Source organism: Eschscholzia californica, unplaced genomic scaffold (assembly GCF_041429995.1).
Source record: "Eschscholzia californica isolate CP2 unplaced genomic scaffold, dmEscCali1.0.p SCAF_4, whole genome shotgun sequence".
NCBI classification, from domain to species: domain Eukaryota; kingdom Viridiplantae; phylum Streptophyta; class Magnoliopsida; order Ranunculales; family Papaveraceae; genus Eschscholzia; species Eschscholzia californica.
Genome location: NW_028238461.1, coordinates 916,919 through 932,616, shown reverse-complemented (window position 1 = coordinate 932,616; position 15,698 = coordinate 916,919). Strand labels below are relative to the sequence as shown.

General features: G+C 34.4%; 3 protein-coding genes, 1 non-coding gene and 1 pseudogene across 6 annotated transcripts; 3 read left to right on the top strand and 2 right to left on the bottom strand.

Moving 5' to 3' along the window:
• The first annotated feature begins 444 nt into the window (after positions 1-444).
• On the top strand, positions 445-1,254 carry LOC147541254 (uncharacterized). Its single transcript, XM_086632151.1, has one exon. It carries the CDS (start codon positions 445-447, stop codon positions 1,252-1,254), a length of 810 nt encoding a protein of 269 aa, XP_086488277.1.
• Positions 1,255-5,702: 4,448 nt separating this feature from the next.
• LOC147541253 (glyoxylase I 4-like) lies at positions 5,703-6,827 on the top strand (annotated as a pseudogene). Its single transcript, XR_015223327.1, has 4 exons — positions 5,703-5,911; positions 6,018-6,126; positions 6,276-6,495; positions 6,628-6,827. The product of XR_015223327.1 is annotated as a glyoxylase I 4-like (transcript).
• Positions 6,828-7,375: 548 nt separating this feature from the next.
• LOC147541252 (uncharacterized) lies at positions 7,376-9,818 on the bottom strand. The gene is made up of 2 exons (XM_086634085.1): positions 9,653-9,818; positions 7,376-8,556 (listed from the first exon to the last, which is right to left on the bottom strand). The coding sequence occupies exon 2, from the start codon at positions 8,531-8,533 to the stop codon at positions 7,655-7,657; it is 879 nt and encodes a 292-aa protein (XP_086490211.1). The 5' UTR covers positions 8,534-8,556; positions 9,653-9,818; the 3' UTR covers positions 7,376-7,654.
• A 43-nt stretch (positions 9,819-9,861) lies between these two features.
• On the bottom strand, positions 9,862-9,934 carry TRNAE-CUC (transfer RNA glutamic acid (anticodon CUC)). Its single transcript has one exon. It is a non-coding gene; the product is annotated as a tRNA-Glu (tRNA).
• An 825-nt stretch (positions 9,935-10,759) lies between these two features.
• Positions 10,760-12,526, top strand: LOC147541250 (putative pectinesterase 53). 2 transcript variants are annotated; one of them, XM_086634082.1, is made up of 4 exons: positions 10,760-11,227; positions 11,319-11,508; positions 11,723-12,165; positions 12,292-12,526. In XM_086634082.1, the coding sequence occupies exons 1-4, from the start codon at positions 10,908-10,910 to the stop codon at positions 12,440-12,442; spliced, it is 1,104 nt and encodes a 367-aa protein (XP_086490208.1). In that variant the 5' UTR covers positions 10,760-10,907; the 3' UTR covers positions 12,443-12,526. The 2 variants fall into 2 exon arrangements, with proteins under 2 accessions (XP_086490208.1, XP_086490209.1); XM_086634083.1 differs by having other exon boundaries at positions 10,796-11,227; positions 11,723-12,031.
• Positions 12,527-15,698: the final 3,172 nt, after the last annotated feature.

Here is a 15,698-nt window from a genome sequence, read left to right as displayed (position 1 = left end):
AAGATTGATATGGAGGTTCCAGATGTGTTCTTGGTAAAAGACCTTATAGATATACATGGACAGTGGAAGAAGAGGGTTATAGATGATTTATTTGATGAAGTGTCGGCAAGAGCAATTGTCGAAATACCGTTATCCAGGAGTAATAATACCGATAGGTTGATTTGGGTACATACTTTGAAAGGAGAGTTTACTACAAAATCATTATATACCTCACTTATAAAAGAGAAACCATCTTCTTCACGAAGGGTGGAACTCGTTAATGGATTAAGTTGGAATGTGGTATGGAAGAAATTCAGATTAGCTCCAAGAGTTAAACTTTTCTTATGGAGGGTGTTAAATGAAGCTCTCCCTACTAAGGCAAGAGCACTTAGATATAATACAAAAGTTTCAAAACTTTGTAGTGTGTGCAAGGAGGAAGTAGAAGATAGTGACCATTTGTTCTGAATGTGTAAGAAGGCAAGAGAAACTTGGTTGTGTTACCCTTTAAACCTAAGAGTTGAAGGTGAAGAGAATTTCAAACAATTATTATGTCGTTGGCTAGGAAGTAATGAGGAAGAAGGGGTAATTGAACTTCGGATTTATGTTATGTGGTTTCTGTGGAAAGCTAGAAATAATTGTGTTTTCGAAGGTATACTACCCGACGGGTATAAAATTATTAAAGAAGCTCAAGACATGCAAACTGAATTCTCGAATAAAAATACCAATATGGAACATCATATGAATCGTCTGGTGGTGAAAGAAGTGGATTGTTGGAAGCCGCCTCCAAGGGGTTTATTAAAAATCAATTTCGATGGGGCGTATTGCAATAATATAGCGGGAGCAGCTGCAGTGTGTAGAAATGAAGAGGGGAACTTTGTAATGGCGTTATCGAGTAGAACAAACGCATCGTCGGCAATGGAGGCCGAAGCTATTGCAGCTCGATTGGCAGTTCACCTAGCGCTTAAGTTACCGGAATATGGTTGTCTATTAGAGGGGGATGCAATGACTATTATAAAGGCTTGTTCGAAGGAGAAGGACAACATCCCGTGGAGAATCAGACCACTTATCATGGAGATTACAGAGGAAGCTTCGAGGCTACAAAATAATGACTTCTTTTTTTGTAATCGTGAAGCTAATAATGTAGCTCACACTCTTGCTAAACAAGCTTACAATAGCGATCTAAATCAGACTACGGAAATCTATCAGATTCCGAGTTATCTTGTAAGTCAGTTGGAAACAGATTTATCCAACATGAATTCAGGCTGTAATAGTTAATAAATTGAGGTATTAACCTCCTTTCACCAAAAAAAAAAAGGGTAAATCATGTTGATCAAGCGTGCAATTAAGAAATAGAACCGCGATTAGAAAACTTGACTTGGTGGTTGCATTCATACTTCAAATATAATGTCTTTGTATGTTAAAATAAACTAAATATAGTGAACTTTTTCGTACAGTATTTAAAATTAAATTGATTAATTAAGGAAACTAACTTTTTGAGAAAAAAAAAGACCTTCATCTCAAAATGTTATGTGGCAAAAAGTTAATTTTGTAGCCAAGAATATGAACCAAATTGGGATCATTCAAAATTGATAATGATCACATATCCCAAAAGCTTTTTATGAAAGAAATTATTTGATTGATCTAATTTTGTTTTTTATCGTAAAATTCGGATTACAACTTGTTAATGATGTATTGAAAATTACATAGTGGGATCAATATTGACAACAAAAGCCCTGAAGGTCATAACTTATTTACTTTAAATAGTATTACGACCGGTTTAATTTATAGAGAATACCATGGCTAAATAGGACTATACTTCCAAATTTTAACAGAGGAACCTCTTCCCTTGTGCAAGAGGTACACAATGTTGAAATAGAAGACCCATATGCTCAATAAATAAAATGGGATTGACCTAATCACTACACAATATATTTTTTAAATGACACTCGTACATATATTTTAAGTGACTTCTCATATTATATAGTATGAAGTTAGGGTCTATTTTACAATCAAATAAGTTTGATTTCTAGCGTCTAAAGTCTAAAGGTCATTTCCCCCTCTAACTAGTAACCTTGACGTAAGTTTTGAACTCACTTTTTAGAAAAGAATGTGTTCCTTTTTGTCAAAAAGATAACGACTTGTACTTATTGTTATTTTCTCAAGAATAAATTATTTTTATAATTATAATCGAGAGATCCATCTCATTATCAAGGTAGCAAGCAAGACAAAAGAGTAGGTAAACTGATTATAAAATGGGAAATTTGGCCAAAACTCCCTAAAAACTTTGGTCTTTGGTTAAAAAGGATTGGACAATTTTTTATGGGCTTCAGCTCCCTGTGGCATTTTTGTAAATTATCTAATATAGGAAAAAGACAAAACTGACCTTATTGCAAACTAGTTTGCAAACCAGTTTGCAAACCAATTTGCAAAGCAGTGCAAACTAGTTTGCAAGGCAAACCAGATTGCAAACTAGTGCAAACCAGTTTGCAAACCAGTTTACAAATCAGTTTGTAAAGCTTTGCAAGGCAAACCAGTTTGCAAATCAGTTTGCAAATCAGTTTGCAAAGCTCTGCAAGGCAAACCAGATTGCAAACCAATTTGCAAAGTAGTGCAAACCAGTTTGCAAACTAGTTTGCAAAGCTTCGCAAAATCAAACCCTAACAAAATAAGTAATTAAGAAGTAAGATTATATAAAATGTGAGGGTTTTTGGAAAATCTAAGGGTGTTTCTAAAATTTTCCTTTATACAAAGGTCAATTCAGGTATACAAAATTAAGGGATTTTTAGAATTGTCCTTCAAGCCTATTTTCAAACTTTTCATGGTGCCTAGAAGGAAAAAAAGATAACTTGTCTTTTTGACAAAAAAAAAAAAAAATTGGGTCTCCAGCCCAATTTCCTGTTATAAAATTCCCTTCTTTCCATAAATTCTCTTTATAATTTCAATCCAATAAAATGAGATAATTCTCTTCTTTCTCAATATCTATAAAATTCTTATTGTAATGAAAAACAAGTTGAAAATTGGTTTCCTTTTAAGGAATAAATAAACACAAAATGGGGTGGAGTTGTCCACCATCATTTATTACGTAACCTCCTCTCCCTTTTTTTTGCAACATAACCTCTTCTCCTTGGTAGAGATTCTTATTCCTTGGTAGAGAGAGATTCTTATTACAAATTAAAAGAGACAAAGTCCACCTCTCATGTGTTAGGTAGTTAATACTACTAATTTTTGTATTTTCAGCAAATTATGGGTTATTTCGTTTTTGACCCCTAGTTTGTGACATTTTTCCCGTTTGGCCTCTTAATTGTCATACTTGAAAAATAACTTTTCTTTTGAAGCCTATAATCCAATTTAAGGGTTGATTATTTAGTTTTTTGCAATACCCTTCCACTAAAAGTTAATCTTCATTTCTCTCCTTCGGCGTTTGACCAATAAGAAATTTCTTCTCATTTTCTCACTCTAACCTCCTTCTGTCTAGGGGTGAAATCGGTCCAAGTAGACCGGTTTTTTGACATATTTGAAAAAAACCCCGATCAAAAGTCCGTTCAAAATTAAATAGACCACCCATTTAAAAATCGGTCTTTCGGTCTGGTGTTTCGGTTTAAACCTAATTTAAATAATATTTCACAAAATATTAACAATCAAACGGTTATATTGAAGCTAATGTCGTGCACAAGAGATCAAATGAATATAATCCAAGAATGACAACACTTTCGCGTATTTTTCTTTCATTCAATAGTGTATCGAAACAAAATTGAGAACTAAAGTAATTCCATTATAAGATATAACACTTAATTATCCATTAATTTTTACCATTGCTTGTATGGATAATGTATATGGCATCTATTGCGGTCCGGTTCGGGCCCCACGGGCTTGTTAGAAAATAGACTGAACCGGACCTAAAGACCAATTCAATCAAAAAAAGACCGACCATTATAGACCGGATTTTTTTCGTACAATTTTTTGTGGTCCGGTCTGGTTCGGTTTTCAACGGTCTTTCGGTTTTCGCGGTCTTTAGTTTCACCCCTACTTCTGTCTCCATTTTTTTTTACAGATCTTGGGTGAGATCTCCACGATTTACAACAATAGCAATTTATTGTTGTCCGGTAACTAAAATAAATCATTGTTGATGCAGATTTAATCTTCTTCCATATCTGCAAAAGGAAATGGAGAGATAAGGAGGATAGAGGGAGTAGGAAGATGTTTAAGAAAAGGAGAGGGAAGGAGGTTAGAGAAGAAGAAAAAGAACGACAACAACAACGACCAAAAAAAAAAATCTCATGAAGATCACCGGTGGTTCGCTTGCTGGTCAACCGCCAACGACAACTTCTCAAAAGTCGAAGAACAGAGAAGGGAAAAATGAGGATTAATCTTTTTAAGAAGGGTGCTATAAAAAATGAAAAATCAATTGTGAAATTGATGGACGGTTTCGAAAAAGAATGTCGTTTTTTAATGAATGAAAATGGAACGGCCAAAAGAAAAATAGTTATAAACTAAGACGCCAAAAAAAGCCTCGTTAGAAGATGCTACTAATTAAAACTTCAAACTCGCGCGAAATACATTCATTTTCAAGTGGACTCTTTTCTGTTCAACAAAAAAAAATCGATTCTCTCTTTCTTTTTTTTTTTTTGTGTTGATGGGCTTTTCATGTGCCTTGGTAGTTTGTACAGACATCTAATGTAATCATAATTTGTCAGTTTCTAATTCTATTTATTGTTATAAGTACTAAACAAAACCTTAATTCATGTTCCCCATCCATGTGGGGGGTTATTTTTATATCCCATGCACATTGGCTGGTATGACATTACTACTTACAATTTATACCTACCATGGGCCCCTTCTTATATTGCATGCATTAAATATTTTATTTTCTATTATACATATAGGTGGTCAATGGCTGATAAGTGAAATCAATTTTCACACTTATGGAACCCCATACTACTGTGAGAATAGTCCCACATGAAAGAATGGGTAACTAGCAACCAAGGATATAAAGTATAGGTCCTCTCCACTCATTGCCAATTGGTTTTGAGTTGGATGACCACAAACTTAACATGGTATTAGAGCTAGGCCCATACGTGATAGGCTTAAAAGCCACACGTGCTCCACGTCACCCGTAAAAAAAAAAAAACACACGTGTTAGGCTCAAAGAACGCCACACGTGAGGGGGCGTGTGAGAATAGTCTCACATGGAAGAATGGGTAACTAGCAACCAAGGATATAAAGTATAGGTCCTCTCCACTCATTGCCAATTGGTTTTGAGTTGGATGACCACAAACTTAACAACTACTACTGGTCGCCCCCCATAACTTGAATTTATTAATTTAAATAATTTAATCAACTTTGATTATTGATTGATCATTTCTTACAACACAACATAATTTTTAATTGTGGGTTATGATTATACTTGTGCTCAATCATTTATCGTCTGACACGGTATTAGAGCCTTAAACGCGTATTAATGCTGAGTCAAATTTATACAATGTAATCAAAGGATGTCGACCGCCCGATTATCCACCATGGTCAAGAAAATTAAGAACAATAGGAAGGATTAATTTGTGATTAGGATTAGTTAGAGCTTAGTCATCATTAACCCTTGCAAGAAATAATTACACATGACTAGGATCCAGCTTATGATCACAACTTGTATTTTCTCCTTCTTTATAAATAGACCTCAAATTCCTCTTTTCTTCATAAAATATCATATACTACCATTTCTAGGGATATCTAGATTGAGAGGAAAGAGAGAAAGAGATATGGGTATTGATCAAGTAGAAGATGATACTATGATGAGTCCTACTACCCTTCCATTGCTATCATTAAATCATGTTTCTTATGTTTGTAAATCAGTCATAGAATCTGCCAAGTTTTATCAACAAGTACTTGGTTTTGTTCTCATTAAGAGGCCTTCTTCTTTCAAGTTTGAAGGAGCTTGGTAATTAACTTAATTTCTTTAATCAAGATTTAAGATCATCTCTAAGTTGCTTAAATTCTACAGTATAATTTTATTTGTTAATTTGAGTGAGATTTATTTTATGCAGGTTATACAATTATGGAATTGGAATTCACTTGTTGCAATGTAATTCTGTTAACGATTTTCGAAAGAAACCATTAGTCATTAATCCAAAAGATAATCATATATCCTTCCAAGTAAGTACTCTTCATTTAATTTCTTATTTATGGTGAACATTAGTTTCTTAATTAGTTACTCCCTCTCTTGATTAGTTATGTTAGATTTATTGCATTATGTTTAGCCTCTAACTATTTTTGTTGGAAATGGTGTTTGAATTTGGATAAAGTGTACAGACGTAGATCTTGTGAAGAGAAAGCTTGAAAACATGGGGATGAAATACGAGACAGCTATCGTCGAAGAAGGAGGAATCATAGTTGATCAACTCTTTTTCCATGACCCAGACGGTTATATGATTGAGATCTGCAACTGTGATAATCTTCCCATACTTCCTCTGCCAGCATGCCCTATGAAGAAATCCTCTTCGTATAAGGATTCGAGCGTTAGTTGTAAGAATCAAATAAATATTACTCATTCTCAACCGAAATACCTTAATGAAATTATAAATTATAAAATAGTAAGTAGATATAATTATCTTTTTACTAGTACTTATTTTGATAATGTGTTATTTAATTTTGTAGGGACTAAAGGTTCTTTACCTACTTCAAAAGATCTTGGTGCAGCTGAAATGCAGACGTATGGATAATTTGGTAGCAGATTTGATCGATATCACAATCTAATTTTGAAGTGCCAGGCAAGAGATTGGTTGGGACGCTTCGACTTGGCCACTCAAGAACATGAAAGTTGTTCGTAAGACCAATTAAGTACACGCATTGTGTGAAATATGCATTATTTTTTTGTTATTACTTTAGGTGTCTCTTTAGGAGAAGTTATTCTCACAATTTATATTTTTTTTGGTCCAATTACAAGAAAAATAAAGCAGTCATATGTTATCCTTCAATTAATAATTTTGAATTTTCTCTTCTCTATTTCCCTATGATTATCCATGTCTGTATATTTTTCTTCAACACTGACTCTGCGGATAATTACATTTAATATGATATAAACACATCAGAATCTAATACACGAATTGAATAAGTCTAGTAACTACCATCCGACTTTAAAAGTCATCCTAAAGTATGATAGTCCATTCATACCTTTCCTTCGTTTATATTCTTTAACACAAATCAGTAAATGATGGAGTCCACCAACACAAGAAAGACCATGGGACCAAAGATCCCCTCAATTTTTTTTTTACCTCTCTTTTCTTTTCCCATATGAATAACTAGGTTGTATTTTAACATAAATTGATGATTCTGGTCCAAACCATGAAGACACAACTTCACATTTCATTGGCAAATCAATCACAAATAAAATGAGTCATTCATATAAGAGAAGTAAATACTGGCGTATATTGAATTCATGTCGTTTGCAGATACGGGTTAAATAATGTATGCGTGGACTGATTACCCTCATGACCAAGACTACTTACCACATGCATATCCTAACCATAACATGGGTTAATCGTCCCTTAAACATAAACGAAAACTTAATTACGTATTAACGACAACCTAACACAAGAGAGCTCTTGATTCCCCTTCGCTTGCAGAAACATTGAGAACCCAATGTTTCTATTCACATGATATTATGCTTTAGTTCCTGTTTCAGTTAAGATGGTGGGCGCAAGGAGAGATTATCTATACCCGAAATGAGATCGTCGATCTTTTCTTTTCCAGATTGACTAAAAAAATTGTCGAGAGTTGGTGCTGCTGCATCTTCAATAGAGCTTCCTGCAATTGCTTTTTTCAAATCCATAAAAAGTTCATCTTCCTCCGTCCATGTATCAAAATCCCAGACCTTGAAGATATTCTCAGACGAAGACTTCTTCTCTATCTCTTTATCATTATTTTCTTCTCCAACATCACTGTCTTCGTTCTCTTCAAGGTCATCATAATTTGACAGAAAACCTCTCTTCAAGTTAGGATTGAAATTTGGGGATCCGCTATTTTTACCGATGTGCAAGAAGAAATCTTTTGGGAGTCCAAGAAATTCTGCAATTTCTGCAGTTTCGGCATCTTCATTTGCTGAAACAAGATCACTGTTGACTCTTTCGGGTATCTCTGAAGGTCCTCTAGCCTCTTCGCTTTCAGCAAAAACTCCTCTTGGCGATGGGTTAATATCTCTTGCTCCAAGAAATTCTCTCTTTCCACTGGCTGAAAGAAAATCGAGGTTAAAACTTTCAGGGAACTCTGAAGCTCCTCCATCTTCGTTCATTGGAACGTGGTCGTCATTAACTCCTTTAGGAATTCCTTCTGTTTCGAATGCTGAAGAATTGTAATTTGAAGTTTGTTGGAGAGTGGCAATGTCAAGTAAAGCATCTTTGAAATCACTCCACTTATCATCTGATAGCTCAGGATCACTAACCATGCAAGAATCTACCCAGGCCGAATCTTCTGCCGAGAGCACAACTTCACTCTGATTAGCCTCCTTGGAATTGGTTAGAAGAGAGGTGATAAAGACTTGCCAGTCATCACCGTCTTCTGCCATGTCTGCAAAGTTGTTGAATTCGACTTCAACAAGAAAAATATCCAAAAAATAATATTTAGGGTAAGATAGAGAAAGGTAAAACCAAAATGCGAAGCAACATGAGGGACTTCTATTAAGCAACATTAGTGATTTGTATCAAAAAGGAACTCTATATCAAAAAACTCAAACTCTACGAGGTTTGTACTGCCCCAAGCCTTGGCAGCTATCGATATTGTCCTGCTTTTGAACCCAGACCTAAGACAACTGGTACGGGGTTTTGTTTCTAACGAAGGCTCCAATATCAATGTACTAAAGTACATTTTTACGCCACAAAGCTTTTTTCTCTCACAAGGCTAGACAGACCCTCTAGGCATAAACCTCGATTCATAAAAGGCGTGAACTACTCGTCTGTAAGGAAATTGAAGTAAAAACATAACATTGTTTCTCTACTTTAACTACCACAGTATGAAGTCTTTAAGTGTTAAATAAACAAAAATGCTAATGTTTTTATGTTGTCCAATCACTCAAAAATAACAGGTGACTTCAGTTGCAAACGTTTTATTCTCGGGTTCAAAACTTCAAATACATCCGCCTCGAGGCATTTAGTGACCGCCTCGCCTAAAGGCATAAGGTGTCTGACATATACTAAGCTTGACCACACACCTTTAGCTCAGGGCTCCTGGGGCGCCCTCCCAAGCAATGCGAGACTATCTCGAGCTCTATCAAATTCCACAAATAAACCTCTAATACCCAAATCGTATCATGTATTGATACATGATGATAATTGATAAATACAAGTTTTACATAATTAAGAACTAGAAAGTACCCTAATAATCCATTTGGTCAGTGGTGCTTGATCAGAATTCAAAAGATTAACACTTAGTTAGGATCATAACATTCATCTAATCATCAATTAAAGTTTCTTCTAATCCAATAAAATGTAATGAGATTTACTTGGCAAAGTCTAGAAAAAAAAAACACGACCTTCCCATATTGAAAGACAAAACCCTAGATATTGAACTAATGTTTTCATAGGGTAAGTGAAGCAAAAACCCTATGAAAATCAATGGAATCACTAGAACAAGTCATCAAAATCATTTTAGGGTTTCCAAATTTGAGAAACAAAGAGTATAAACTTACCGAGTTATTTTCGCCTGATCTGTACTAGTAGAAGAGAAAACCCAAGTTGACAAGAAATATGGAAGGGGCTTTTGGCGCCCAAATTATAGATGATGATGGCTTCCTCAAATTTGCCTGTGAAGTGGCGCCAAATGCAATAATTGAGGGCGTCCACAGATCCACGGCCAAGGGAGAAGAAAGAAGCAAAAATTTCAAAAAAGAAAAAGAATTTCCGTTGCCGGGACTTGAACCCGGGTCTCTCGGGTGAGAGCCGAGTATCCTGACCAACTAGACTACAACGGATTGTTGAAATCGTTATTTGTCTTCAAGTTTTAACATGAAACGCTAAACCTAGAAATGCTGCAATATTTGAAATTCTCAATGTTGGATACTCGTGGTAGACTTGAACCAGATACCCGCTCGTAAAGTAAATCATCGCACCTACGATTTAACCGGTTTTAAAAGAATTGATAAATTGTTTTCTAGGAGTCGTTTATTGTGATTGTCCTACTTTTTTTTTTTTTTTTTTTCTCATGACAAGTTTTTTGTAAATAGTAATTTTAGTGTGAAAGAAAATAGAAACTGAATTGTTATATTTGTAGCTTTGAAAGTAACTTTGAACACTGGCATTCAAATAAGCATTATTCACAATCACACCTAAATTACACCTTATGAATTAGCCTTTACACTTTAATGACACTCACACTCCAGTCTTCTTCTGAGGCAATTAAAGTTTCAGCTTTACTAGTTAGTACTACCTTTTATCATTAGATTCTTTACACAAACACATAGGGATGCAATTGGATCAATGGGTTTCATCATTATGAATTTGTGGGAGAAGAACATGCTACCCACTAGAATATTCTACCCAAAGAAATTCAACAATATTGGTAACTAGCTAGCTAGCTAGGGCAGAATCCACATCCCTAATAAACTAGTATACAAATACACAAACACATCTCATGCATGTTGTACCACAATTTCCAAATTCCTTTTAATAGATAAGTAAGTCACTTTTCAAATCACACCACCAAACATCAAAACCAGACAAAACACAAAAATACATGAGTTTTGCCAGTAAGTCATAACGGATAGTACAAACAAGAGATCACATACATACTTCCAAATTCCTCTGCCAAGTCTTCTCTCTCTCTCATCTTTCAAGAATTTTGAAAATTTTACCACTTACTTTATCACTACAACCTTATCTTTCATCTCCATTCTCATACCCAATTCAACATTGTCTTAATTTTCTACTTCTCTCTTCTTCTTGCTAATGACATTGAAGTTAAATTTGAAGTTCTTTTTGTTTCTCTTAGTGATTGAAAATGTATCATCTCTTTCAAATCATAAAAATGGGTTATCGAATCGATCTGTAATTATTGAAGAATCCTACTTGAAATGGGTAAAAAAGATGAGTTCAATGACCCATTCTCAGCTTAAAACTGCAGAAAACAAGTTAAAACCTTGCTTGAATATAACAGTAGATAATAATTCAAAAAAGGGAGATTTCGTTTCAATTCAAAAGGCGGTCGATTCACTTCCATTTTTCAATCCATGTCGAGTCATTATTCATGTTCATGCTGGAATATACAGGTAATAACACTAAACCTCTTTTTTTTTCTTCTCCAAGTTTTTATATATTTGTTGATTAAAATTTCTAATGAAGTTTTGATATTAAGTTTAGGGAGAAAGTTGCCATTCCTATAACAAAGCCATATATTAGTATAGAAGGAGAAAATGCAGATGAAACCATTATCGAATGGGACGATACGGCTGATCGAAACGGGTTGAATGGGGTCCCTGTGGGTACTTATGGTTCTGCAACATTTGCTGTTAATGCTCCTTACTTCATTGCCAAGAACATAACATTCAAGGTCAGAGTAACTTCAGACTCAATTACCCTTTAGGATAGATAGGTGAACTTCATTAGTACAAAGAAGACTTACCAGTTACCGATATTGTCTCTGTTACACCAACTGAGTTTGGGCTTGGGCCTTGGTGCAAAATGGAGATATTATCAATAACTTTTAGGTTTTGGGTCGTTCCTAACCGAATGAGATGAGTGACATTTTGAATTGTTGAATGCAGAATGGGGCACCATTGCCACCATCAGGAGCATTAGGAAAACAAGCTGTAGCATTTCGAATCTCAGCAGACATGGCCGCTTTTATAGGTTGTAAATTTATCGGTGCACAAGATACGTTATATGATCATAAAGGAAGGCATTACTTCAAACATTGTTATATCGAAGGCTCCATAGACTTCATATTTGGGGACGGACTCTCGCTCTATGATGGGTGTCATTTACGCACTGTGACCAACAGCTATGGTGCTTTGACTGCACAGAAAAGGATGAACATGTTAGACGATACCGGGTTCTCATTCATCAATTGTAAGGTAACGGGTTCGGGTGCCCTTTACTTGGGTAGGGCATGGGGTACCTTTTCTAGGGTAGTCTTTGCTCATACTTACATGGATAGAATTATAGCCCATGAAGGTTGGGACAATTGGGGAGACAAGCAAAGAGAAATGTATGGACCTTTTTTTTTTCCATTTTCATCTCTAACTAGTTGGTCAACTTATTGATATTTGATCATGTGATGTGAATTATATGTATAGTTAATCGATTCTTGGCTTGGTTTCGATGTCATTTGTAGGACGGTGTTTTTCGGACAGTACAAGTGTTATGGGCCAGGATCAGATTATGAAGGAAGAGTGGCATGGTCGAGGGAACTCACTGACCAAGAGGTTGAACCATTCATTTCTCTTAGTTTTATCGATGGCGATAAATGGCTTCCCAATTTATAATTGATTGTGAGTGATACTTTTATATAATAAATCTATCTCAGAGAATAAACAATCTTGGTTTCACAATAATATGCATTTTTGACATTGAATTGTGCAGTAAAATGTCAATAGGCTCAACTTCCTAGGCATCCTTAAAATCATGAGTTCTCTATATTTCTCGAGATTTCTAAGTGCATTAGTCCAAGATGCATGGTCCAAAGTCGGCCCAAGCCCAAAACATAAATCCAATATGCATGGTCCAAGGTCGGCCGAAGCCCAAAAACAGATGCGTTAGTACCCAAGTTTTGCAGAAGTTCCAAAGGGATATGTACCTAATATCCTCACCATATCACAAAGAGAAGTCGAGTTGTAGTTTAGTTGTTGACAGTAAAATGGTTATTGATTAAGGCAAGTTGTTGGAGGACTACATCACTAGACGGAGCGATATGACTCCAAAATTTTAGCGAAAAGCATGACATATTTTCTAATACTCCAAATAAATCACCCACCTAACTTTCAAAATATCTCAAAACAAAAATCCAATATCTAACAAGGTGGCTACCAAGTCCCATCCAATAAAGAAAAGAACTCAATCTTAGTCATATATGTGCTAATATGAGAATGACCCCACTAATTTTATATAATTATAACATTTGAAAAAATAGGCCACCACAAAGAACACAGCACAAACATAAAGACAGTGAGAACCCAATCACACTCCAATATAGCCAAAGAAGAATGGGTCATATACTCAAACTAGAAAAGAATGAGTCATTGTTGAGTGAAAGTGTAAATATCTTATAATGCTAGTAATTTATTTATAGAAACGACGAGCGATAAGTAAGGTCTAACTGGTTGATTATGTACAAACTCCTTCTAAACTAGTTAACTCAGTTCAGATAAATGTAGATTGTGCTCAAGTACTTCACCCATTATAATCATTTTTCTCTAAATAAAATTACTTTAAAAGAAGAGTATTTCTTTCGTTGACAGATAAATTATTAAGGAATAATTTGTGTACTACTCGACAAATGTTGCCACAATGCGTGTCGGTCCCCTAGTTATTCATTGGTTGATGGGTTAATAACTAGAAAGGTCAAAATAATATTGAAAATGAATAGAAAAACACAAAACATTTGAAAATTATTATTCAGGTCAAAAATTATAAAAAGACTAAATTGTCCTTTTTGTCTTTTTATGTAACTAAATCCTTTTATTTTTCTTTAAATTTTAAATCGATATAACTTTTGTTTGAGATGTCGGATTTCAATAAAATTTATATATTTAGAAATAATTTTTCATTAGCTTTCTAACAAGATCCACTTTCAATACTTTTTTTCAAAAAAAAAACTCAGAAAAAAACGGTGTTTTTTCGCTTACGTTTTTCTGCAAACACGTGTTTGCACAATCTGTTCTGCAAACAACTGTTTGCAACAATCTGTTATGCAAACAAGCGTTTGCAAACATGTGTTTGCATTTGCGATATTGCAAACATGTGTTTGCTTTTGCCATTTTGCAAACTGCGTTTGCATGTCTGACAATGCAAACTGAGTTTGCATTTGCGACATTACAAACTCAGTTTGCACACGTTTACATCTTCACAAAATTTTCATTGTATTCATTAAATAAATAGTTTATATTTACAATAAATAGATACTCAAGAAAGATCATATATGAAACATATAGAGCTTTAAAAATTACAAACAACCTCACATAGTGAAAGCTAAAGGAGAAAAGGATGATAGCAACTGAATACATGAAGAACTTCAATGCACATAGAGTAAGGTTGTACTAGTTGTTGTGGTAGCTAATAAATTCAAACAAACCAACTAAAGAACATACCAACAAGAGCATAGCTAATAAATCCAACTCGAATCCTTTCTTAATCAAATCCTTGGATTTCTTTTCCTCTTTCCAAATTCGAAAGTGTGGGACATGTAGAGAAAACAGTCGTAAAACGTTACTGAATCATGCTCGAACCCACCTTCATCTCGTCAAACAATTCCATACTTTCTCAGACTTCCCTATCTGATAATAACAAGATATAACATTGTTCCAAGAAGCTACATCTCTTTCGGTCATCTCTTTCTCAGACTCTAACCTGTGTTTGTATTATTGGACCTCCTTGATTTTCAAACAACTTTTCTGCCTTCATCATGTTCACAATCTTTTCAGTAAACCCTTTCATGGCAACTTATCAACATAAATTTTCGGTCTTAAAGTTTAATCGCAAATCAAGTAAACCCTAAAAACAATATAAACAAGTGATTTTAGGCAATGGGTAGGTAAACATTTAACCTTGAAAGGTTCATTATCTGTTCTGAAACTGATCCCAGGTACATATTTTAACCAAACAGGAAATCCCCTATCATCAAACAACAAAATAGTACTCAAAATTCTTGAAGTTTTATAAAATCAACCATGTATATTCGATTTTCGATTACCCGAAGTTCCATTCGGCACAAACATAAGGACCAATTCTGAGATGAACATAAAGACCAGCTTCTTTCACCACCATGATAAAATGAACTAGGTCATATCTATCCTTAAAATAGTATTACAAAAGCAAAACAAAAAGTTCATTATATTCTTCTACCAAAACCCTAAAAAAATAAGTATGAAGTAGTAGTGGTAGTTCCTTACTTCTCCTGGAGAAGGTTCATGGCCATTCCAGAAAACATAAGTTTGAATCACATCTAAACCTCCATCTTTTGCTTTTTTAATAAGATCTGGCCACATCTTCAATCATCACAAGAAGAACAGATAATCAATTTCTGAAGAACTTGAAGAAATCTTAACAACAACAATAGAATAATTCATATCCTATTTGAATTATTCTGCCATGAATTTGTAAACAAAAACACAAATCCAACAGTTTCGAACATGTAATTAGAACAGTATAGATATTCTCTTAATACTTTGTTAATCGATGAAGAAGAAGATAATCACTGATGTTAATTGATGAAGAAGAAGAACCGAGATGAAGAAGATTCGTGAAGCAACAACAAAAAAACCCTAAACATATACAATATCTGGTTTTTAAGAGAGATAAAGAGTGTGACTAAATAGGAAAGGGTATTTAGGGAAAGAAAAAAATAAAAAATGACCTTATTGATAATTAATCATATTATTTTGAACTCTATGTCTCATTCCTTATAATATTTTAGCACATTTTGATTAATAGGAAAATATTTAGGTTTTTTTGGTTATTATGATATTATTTTGAACCCAAACAACCATTTTCTCTTGGTTGATAGGACGAAAATCAAACCAAAAT

What these genes read in the sequence shown, in the direction of transcription:
- LOC147541254 (XM_086632151.1), top strand. Translation starts at nt 445, where the DNA reads ATGTGTAAGAAGGCAAGAGAAACTTGGTTGTGTTACCCTTTAAACCTA.
- LOC147541252 (XM_086634085.1), bottom strand. Translation starts at nt 8,533, where the DNA reads ATGGCAGAAGACGGTGATGACTGGCAAGTCTTTATCACCTCTCTTCTA.
- LOC147541250 (XM_086634082.1), top strand. Translation starts at nt 10,908, where the DNA reads ATGACATTGAAGTTAAATTTGAAGTTCTTTTTGTTTCTCTTAGTGATT. An exon ending in CCAAGAACATAACATTCAAG is followed by an intron (nt 11,509 to 11,722) that starts GTCAGAGTAACT and finishes TGTTGAATGCAG; the next exon opens with AATGGGGCACCATTGCCACC. An exon ending in GGAGACAAGCAAAGAGAAAT is followed by an intron (nt 12,166 to 12,291) that starts GTATGGACCTTT and finishes TGTCATTTGTAG; the next exon opens with GACGGTGTTTTTCGGACAGT.